This window comes from Euphorbia lathyris, chromosome 3 (genome assembly GCF_963576675.1).
Source record: "Euphorbia lathyris chromosome 3, ddEupLath1.1, whole genome shotgun sequence".
Classification (NCBI taxonomy): domain Eukaryota; kingdom Viridiplantae; phylum Streptophyta; class Magnoliopsida; order Malpighiales; family Euphorbiaceae; genus Euphorbia; species Euphorbia lathyris.
In genome coordinates, this window is record NC_088912.1 from 92,350,760 (window position 1) to 92,360,082 (window position 9,323).

Consider the following 9,323-nt stretch of genomic DNA (forward strand, 5'->3'; position numbering starts at 1 on the left):
CAAGCCCATTTGTATATTAAAAAAATACAATTAAAATGTCATACCAAATTTTCTTAATAAAAAAAGGGATAAGTACAAAAAAGATGCATGTGGTTTACCTATTTTGCAAACGCGAACCTGTGGTTTTTTTTTTTACAAACAGAGGTATGTGTTAAACGCCGTTAGCAAACAGAGGTCAAATTGACTAACAGTGTTAAAATTCAAAGAGAAAAGAGTTAATTTGGTCCTTATATTTATTTATTTCATAAATTAACCCCCCTAATTATCTAATTATCACAAATAAACCCCAAAATCAAAAATATCATCTTCTCCGTCTCTTTTTAATTTTTTATTTTCCTTATTCTTTCTCTCTCTTCTCTCTCTCCGCTCTGTTAATTTCTCCCTCTACAATCAATCGATTGAAGCTCCTCCTCATTTCTTCTTCTTCTTCTTCCTCTCTTCTCCTTTCTTCTTAAAAAACTTCAAATCCAGAAATTGAACCACTGTGAAGTACTACAAGTTAGATCAAAGTGGGAACCTGGTCCTCAATCCAATCTATAAAATTCATGATCATTTGATACTAATGAACCATCTATGAACCATCTTTATATTCATCCACTACGTTTATGTCTACTTCTTCTTTACTATTACTCTCTTCCAAATCCTTGTTTAGCTTCTGCAACTGCTGACACAGAAACAAAATTAAAAAGAGAGAGAGATTGATGTTAGAATAAATGGCTTTAGCTTTGGTGATTGAATAAAATGGATTTGAAGTGGGGGTATATTTGTCTTTAAGGACTTTGCTTTCAAAAGCACTTTCACAATCCCACGTGGGAAACTTACAAAGGTTTGAGTGGGTATATATAGAGTTGGGCTTTAGAAGCCTTTAAATTGTGTTAAGTGGTTTTTAGCAAATATACCACACGCGCGCGCTCGCTCGTTCGTTCGCGCGACACCCGACTGGACTGGGCCCGAATTCGACTTTGAGTGCACAGGTTCGAAGGTTTTTGTGTTAACCTTGGAGAGCGACCGGAGTTACAGATTGCACAGTTCGATTTCCGTTCTTAATTTCAATTCGGATCAAAGATTGTCTCTCGTTCTTTAAGGAGTCGAAGCAGGAAGCTAATTTTTGGTAATTAGCTTGTAAGGTTGTGTAGTCTTGCTCAATCTTCTTAGACTTCCATGTAGCTCTTTTGTTTTGAAACCATATAGCAATCTGGCGGGGTTGTAGCCCAAGCTCTGTAGCTATTTCCAGTTTTTTTTCTGGGCTCTTACTTTGTTTCAGATTGGAAAATTGACTCTAATGATCTGATCTGCTCCTCACTAAACCTCCTTTTCTTCTGCTTCTGCTTCTTCTTTGTGTTTTCAGATGTGACATCTTCTGCTTCTCGTTGGGTACTCATGTTTTGACTGTAAATTTTATTTTATTGAACTCTGAATTGTTATAGAGAGTAGTAGCAAAACATTTTGATATTCTGCTCAGGTTTATTGGCACTAGGATATATAGGTTTATCAAGCTTCCATAGTTGTCAAAGGCGGTCGCCCGGGTCGTCTGAGGCGAGAGGCGACCCGGGCGACCGACGCCCCGCCTTCTGTGGCAGAAGGTGGGCGAAATCATTGAGGCGGCCGCCTCTTCGACGCAGGCGAGGGGCGGTGCCGGGCGAGTGGCGGTCGCCTTGGGTAGGTCGGGCGGTAATTAGGAGTATTGGGCCGAAATTAAAAATTAGGAAAATTATAGGGTTGTATTGAAATGTTTTTTAAATTAATAAGGACCTAAATAGATATTTAATACTTATAAAAAGAAAGAAGCAGACACTTTTAGGTCACGATTTAGAGAAAGAGCCGTTGTATTCCTCTCCTCATCATCGACTTCGACTGCTTACCTATCATCGACTTCTACTGCTTCTACTTCAACTTCTACTTCAGCAACCAATAATTCCAGGTATGTATCTTCATCTCTTCTCTTCTTCTTCCTTTATCTTTTCACAACTTGATTAATTTCTTACTTCTCTTCTCTTCTTTTTTTTTCTTTAATTCCTTAATTTCTAAATGTTATGCTGCCCAATTTTTTTCTTTTATGATCTCTTTTCTTAGTTGTTTATTTCTATTTCTTAATTAGTAGTCCTTATTCTAAATGTTATGTTGTAGATTTTGTTTAGGTCAGAAAGTTTGATTTTAGGTCAGAAAGTTTATTTCTAATTTTGTTGTCCAAATATTGTAGGTTGTTTATCATGAGTAGTAATCCATCCAAAACTACGAAAAGAAATGATCCTTGTTGGAAGTATGTGAAAGAAGTCAAGACGGGGAATTCAAATGATTTGCGGTGTAATTTTTGTGATTTTATCTCAAAAGGGGGGATATGTAGAGCTAAGCATCATATTGTTGGAGAAAACACTAATGTCAAGAAGTGTGTTAGATGTCCACCGCATGTGCGCCAAGAAATCTGAGATTATATGCTATCAAAGAAGGCAAGTAAGGTTGTTGATGAGCATATTGATGTTGATTTTACTAATTTAGATAGTTTTGGGGATGATGAGACTGAGGTTGATGATCTTGGAGAGCCTAATAGCGTAGGTATTAAATCAATTCGTAGAAAAAAACCAAAGCTAAAGGGTCCAATGGATGTTTTTTTTACTCCTGATGCTGAAAAAGCCCTTAAAGATAGAAAGTTGAGGCAAACCACCATTAATGAAACATGTAAAAAAGAGCTCCGAGCGAAAGCTTGTGCGGATTTTGCTAGGTGGATGTATGATGTGGCAATTCCTTTTAATGCTGTAAAGTATCCTAGTTTTCCTGTGATGATTGAGTCTATTGGACAGTATGGTGTTGGAATGAAGCCGCCTAGCATTCATGAAGTTCGATTACCTCTTTTAAGGCAAGAAGTTAAGAAAGTGAAGGTTGGAATGAGATCATATGAAGAAGAATGGGAGAAGCATGGATGCTCAATTATGGCAGATGGTTGGACATATAAGAGGCAAAGAACTTTGATTAATTTCTTAGTTAATTCGCATAAAGGGACTGTTTTTATTAAATTTGTTGATGCTTCTGATTATTCAAAGACCGGTGAGAAGTTATATGAATTATTTGACCGGATGGTGCTCAAAATTGGGGAGAAGAATGTGGTTCAGTTTATTACTGACAGTGCAGCATCTAATGTGCTTGCAGGTACTATTATTATTAATTCTTATTTACATTTTAATAGTTTGTAATCTTTTATGAATTATTATCATCTTTTTTTACAGGAAAGCTTTTGGAGGTAAAGAGGCCACACTTGTTTTGGACTCCATGTGCAGCTCATTGTATTGATTTGATGTTGGAAGATATCGAAAAGTTGGAGGTTGTTAGTAAGACGGTGAAGAGAGCCATTAAGTTGAATGGTTATATTTATACACGTCCAGGGGTTGTAAATATGTTGAGAAGTTTCACTGGGCACCTAGAGCTTGTACGACCCGGTATCACAAGATTTGCCACTACTTATCTCACGCTTCAACGTATGCATAGGTTGAAGGCTAATTTGCGAAGAATGTTTGTATCTGATGAGTGGACTAAGAGTAAGTGGGCAAAAGAAGTTGCTGCAAAAAATGCATCGGGATGTGTCTTAAGCGCACACTTTTGGAAAAATGTTTTGTATATCATGAAGATATTTGGCCCTTTAGTCCGTGTACTCCGATTGGTGGATGGTGAGAAAAAGCCACCCATGGGATATATCTATGAGGCTATGGGTAAGGCTAAAGAGGCAATAGCAAAAGCTTTCGACCATAAGCTGGCTTCTTATCAAAATATCTATGATATCATTGATCATAGATGGGATAAGCAACTCCACCAACCACTACATGCAGTTGGATTCCTTTTAAATCCATCATTCCTTGGTGAACCCGATCGAAATGGTGAGATTAAAAAGGGTTATCTGAAAGCGTTGGAAAGATTGGTAGAAAGTGAAGATGAACAAGACAAGATCGGTGAACAACTGATTTTGTATCAAAATTCTAGTAATGATCTATTCAGAATGAAGATGTCAATTAGGCATAGAGACACAGTGAGCCCAGGTATATAAGTTCCTACACCCTCATACCTTCGTATTTATTATTTAGCAACTTGAATGCATTTTAATACTTGTTTGTTTGTAATTTTCTTTCTTTAGTTGCATGGTGGGAGACATATGGATCATGTACTCCACAATTACAAAAATTTGCACTGAAAGTGCTTGGTCTCACTTGTAGTGCATCCGGTTGTGAGCGGAATTGGAGTACTTTTGAGAATGTAAGTTTTATAAATATAACTTTGTCACTTATTTGATCACTTTAGGTTTTGACATAGTTCAAAGGATCATAAAAGTGTTGTTTTGTTTTTTAATTGTTGTTTTGTAGGTTCATACCAAGAAAAGAAATCGACTAGCTCAAACACGCATGAATGACTTGGTTTATGTCAAGTATAATCGAGCGTTGAAACGTCGATTTGATGAACGAGACCACATTGATCCTATATCTTTGAAAGATATCAATGATAGTAATGAGTGGTTGACATGTACAATGGAAGAAGATGGTGGTAATGATGATGAAGATTTAGTATTTGATAATGATGAGAGGATGTGGGATTTAGTTTCGGATGCTCTTAGAGTGGACGAAGATGCCTATAAAACTAGGGCAAAAGGTAAAAGTGTTGTGTCTACTACTAGGCCTACACAAACATATGTGAGAGGAGGCACATCTCAGGCAAGAAAAGTCAATCCTCTTCTAGTTAGTAGAGATGAGGAGGAAGAAAATGATGATGAGGAGGAGGAGGATGAGGATGATGAATATAAAGATGAAGAATACAAGGATGAAGAAGAGGAAAACATCAATGAGATAGAGTTTGATGATGATGAGGATTTGGATTGATTATGGAGTTCATTTGATATTAGGTTTTATTTTGGAATTAGATGTTATTAGGATTAGGAGTGTTTTTTTTTTGTGTGTGTGTGTGTGTTTTACAACTTTAGACTTAAAGTAGTAGATTTGAGTTAGTAATATTAATGATTTTATTTTTTGGTGTTGTTTTCTAATTTTTTGTCGCCTCACATGCGAAAGGTTGTCGCTTCGCCTCTCGCCTCGCCTCAAGACGGTATTTTGCCCTCACCGCCTCGGCTCGCCTTTCGCAACTATGGGAGCTTCAATCGATTGATTTTAGAGGGAGAAATTAACAGAGCGGAGAGAGAGAAAGAATAAGGAAAATAAAAAAATTAAAAATAGATGGAGAAGATGATATTTTTTATTTTGATTTTTGATTTTGGGATTTATTTGTGATAATTAGAAAATTAGGAGGGTTAATTTATGAAATAAATAAATATAAGGACCAAATTAACTCTTTTCTCTTTGAATTTTAACACCGTTAGTCAATTTGACCTCTGTTTACTAACGACGTTTAATACATACATCTGTTTGTAAAAAAAAAAAACCACAGATTCGCGTTTGCAAAATAGGTAAACCACAGACATTTTTTTTATACTTATCCCTAAAAAAAAAAGTACACATAACACAATATTTAATAAGTTTGGAAAAATTCTAATAAACTAAGGTGTCTATTAATGGTAAGGTAAATATATATATCATCTCATAAAAAAAAATATAATTAATTTATATTTATAAATTATAATATATATATAGTATATCAGATCGGACCAATACAATTCATATTGTCCAAACCCATCCAGTTTCTAACGGGTTTATACGGGCTCAAGCTGGACCCGATACTAATTTCAGGTGTCTAAACCCAACTAAATAGGTCAGAACCTGGGCCGGCTCGACAGCCCATGCCCAGGTCTCTTTGCACCTAACTTTGTAACTTTAATCATATTTTATGTACATTCAAATAAGAATTACCCCCTTTCTGAAATTGAATAGGAGGCAGACTGAGCTGAGCCCTAGTTTCTGCATTCCATCCTCAGTTCTCCACTTCTGAATTCGCATAAATGGCTAATCATTTCTTTAGAAATATCATCTTCCCTCCTCACATTCGATTACGTTTTCTTCATTCTTCTCTTCCTCCATTACCCAGCACCAATGCAACTTCTTCACCATCGTTTACTGTTGATTTCCTCGTCAATTCATGCGGCCTTTCGTTAAAATCGGCTCTTTCTGTCTCCAACAAGTTTCAGCTCAACGACAAGACTCCACAAATTCCTCAAGCTGTGCTGCAACTTCTTAGATCTCATCATTTCAGCGACACCCATATCGCCCAATTGATCGTGAAACGCCCTCAAGTTCTCAATTGCAGAATTCACAACAATCTCAAACCCAAATTTGACTACCTCGTCAAAATTGGCTTTGAAGGTGAGCTACTTCCCCATATAATTTTGTCTAATATTGATATCACGAGAGTCTCTTTAGCTTCTCAAATCAAACCGTCTGTCCAGTGCTTGAGGTTGTTTTTAGATAGTGATGAGAAATTTCTAATGGCTGTTAAGCGCGCACCATGGTTATTGAGAATACGAAGATTCTATTGCAGCAAAAGGCTGATGTTTTAATGAAAGAGGGAGGACTGCCTGCTCATGCTGTGGAGAGGTTCCTAATTTTGCAGCCAAGATCTATATACCAAAACCCTGAAAAGTTGATTGATGCTGTGAATTATGTTAAAAATATAGGCTTTGAAACTACTGATAAAATGTTCATACCAGCATTTAGAGTGATGATACAAATGAGTGAGTCAACTAGGAAGAAGAAAATTGAGGTGATGAAGAGTATGGGATTTAGTGAGGACGATATTCTAAAAGCTTTCAAGAGATGTCCACAATGTTTAGCTTACTCTGAGGAGAACATTAAAAAGACGTTGAATTTCTACTTTAATACTATGAAGTTGGAGCATCAAACTATAATTGTAAATCCCAATCTACTTGGGTATTTCAATTGAAAAAAAAGTCCGTCCAAGGTATCATGTTTTGAAGGTTTTGGAGTCAAAGAAGCTGATAAAAGGGATCAAGGGGATAGGGTTCATAAAGATAGGTGAGAAGAATTTTTTGGAGAAATATATTGATCAGTTCATAGATGAAGTCCCCAGTTTATTGGAGTTTTACCTTGGTATGAAGGAAGGCAAAAGCTCGGTGGTTGATGGAGAAGAAGTAAGTTTTCCTTTGCAATTAAAATAGTTAAATAGTTCTTTGGATAGTCTCAACTTTACTAATTATGGTTTTGGTGGGCTAATTTGTCTTTCGCATGATATTAGTATTGGATTCAATGGATGTTATTTTGGGAACTGATTTGGAACTCTAACTAAAATTGAAGGAAAACATGCTGCTGATTGTATGATAAATTCAATGGATGTTATTAGATATTAGGTGTTGATTTCTTTATTTTCTAACCAAAAGAAAAACCTATTTGAGGTCATTGACTGTGAAATATGGCAAAGTGCAGAATGAATCAGATTTTTGTAGGATGCATACCCCCCATCACTAGTAAATAGTTCATGTTTGTAATCACTGTTTTATTTAATATATATGAATGATCTCAACAGAAATTACCTTCTTTTACTTGTTTTGTCAAAGTGTGCAAATTTTGAATTTTCATTTAGAAAACTTATCCAATTCTCACGATTCTTTCTGTTGTTGTGTTGCCATGGCTACAATAATTTGGTAACCTTTTATCTAAATTCTGAGTAGGCTTCTAAAGAGATCTGAAAGAAATATTCAGAACAGTGACCGGGCTAGTGATTTGTTTTCTATTCTATTGTTTGCTCAATACCCTTTGATAGTCTGATACAAAAGTTTTGGTTTCCAAAATGCCTCTTTGTTCAGTTCTGTTATTTGGTTCTGTTTATGAATCGAACCGGTCTATGCTCAGTTCTAGCTAAAGTTTCTATCTTGGGGTAAAATTAGAGTATTTTGTATTAGGAGGGTAAGATTTTTGAACTTCCACAATAACCAATTTGTGAATGGATTATGATTTTGCTCTCTTTCAAACTCTCTTCTGCACTCCTTAGATAATACTGAAAATCAATTGTGCAACTTAATGAGATTATTTAATTTTCAGAGAGAGTCAAATTTAGTGTTGAACATGATACTGGTTTTTGAGGAAGTAATTCTGGTTTTCCTGGGATTAGGTGTTTGACAATCATTATTAAGGGTGTGATTGGAAGGAGGAAATTTTGGAGGGTTAGTAAATGAAACGGTTTAGAAGGATTGATTGATGAAAATTCTTGTTTGGGAGAAAAGATAACAGAGGATAAGGTTATGGAAGGGTTTTGGAAAGATAACAAAAATCTTCAAATTCTGAAGGAAGCATAGTTGTGCAAATAGTGGTAGAAGTGAGAAATACATCATTCATTCTGTTCTTTGTTTTGAATTGCCATAGATAGGCACATGATCATGCTTACCAGAATCGACAAGCTAAAAGCTCCAATCGACAAAGGTAAAGTTTTTGTATTCCGAGACTGTATGCATAAGCTTGTGTTAGCAAACTCTTGTCTGTACAGGAACTTGCGATTCTGTCCTAAGAGAAGAGAGTCGAGTGGAGTCGGGCTAGCTTGGTGGTGATTTATAATTCCGAGAACCTACAAGTATCAATTGTTTGAAGAGAGGAGAAAATCAATTTAGTTCTTCCCGGTAACGTTTCCTATATCCAAAGCCAGTTATAATATTTGATGATGATGTTTGATTATAATTGTTCGATTCGTTGAGCATCCATTGCATGTGATTTGATTTGCTCTTGTTGGTTGTTACTGTTCACTGTTATGTTATGTAATTTCAAGGATCTATGAACCTTTTGTGTTTTAAGGTTATATTGCGAAGCAACGATAATAATTACAGAACCACAAATTCGATGTGATGGGAATAATCAAATTCAAGAAGATGGTTAATAGCGTCGTTGCCTGCTCCATTGTCGGGACAGGGACTGAGCGACTACAAATTAGATGCGACGGGAATAATCAAATTCAAGGAGAGGGTTGATGGCTCCGTTGCTTGCTCCATCACCAGTACGAGAAATAATTATGTCAACTTGGATGATTTGATTAAAATAACATATAAAATTTGACGTTTTCACGGTATTCTAGGTATTCTAGCTGCTGATTTTAGCATATATTATGGATATTTAATTGATCATTTCTTCAAATGAAGGTTGGGGACACTTAATTGACTTTTAAAGGGTAAATTATAGCCATGGCCACTAAACTTTGCTCATTTTTACGGCATGGCCATTGAATTTCAAAATGTAATATAAAATTTACTTAATCGATGTAATTTAGTGTAAAGTTCAGTGTTTTTTTATGTTATGTCAATCGCCATACTTTGAAAATTAGCAAAATTCAGTGGCCATGGGTGTAATTTACCCACTTTTAAAGTATAAAATAGGACCTAAATTAGGGTTTAAGTCTTA

The 9,323-nt window shown here is 35.8% G+C and overlaps 1 protein-coding gene and 1 long non-coding RNA gene across 2 annotated transcripts; both read left to right on the forward strand.

Moving 5' to 3' along the window:
• Window positions 1-1,679: 1,679 nt before the first annotated feature.
• On the forward strand, window positions 1,680-5,207 carry LOC136221906 (uncharacterized). The gene is made up of 5 exons (XM_066009387.1): window positions 1,680-1,921; window positions 2,201-3,144; window positions 3,222-4,025; window positions 4,121-4,239; window positions 4,347-5,207. The coding sequence occupies exons 2-5, from the start codon at window positions 2,433-2,435 to the stop codon at window positions 4,854-4,856; spliced, it is 2,145 nt and encodes a 714-aa protein (XP_065865459.1). The 5' UTR covers window positions 1,680-1,921; window positions 2,201-2,432; the 3' UTR covers window positions 4,857-5,207.
• A 635-nt stretch (window positions 5,208-5,842) lies between these two features.
• Window positions 5,843-9,063, forward strand: LOC136223279 (uncharacterized). Its single transcript, XR_010685892.1, has 2 exons — window positions 5,843-8,551; window positions 8,724-9,063. It is a non-coding gene; the product is annotated as an uncharacterized lncRNA (long non-coding RNA).
• Window positions 9,064-9,323: the final 260 nt, after the last annotated feature.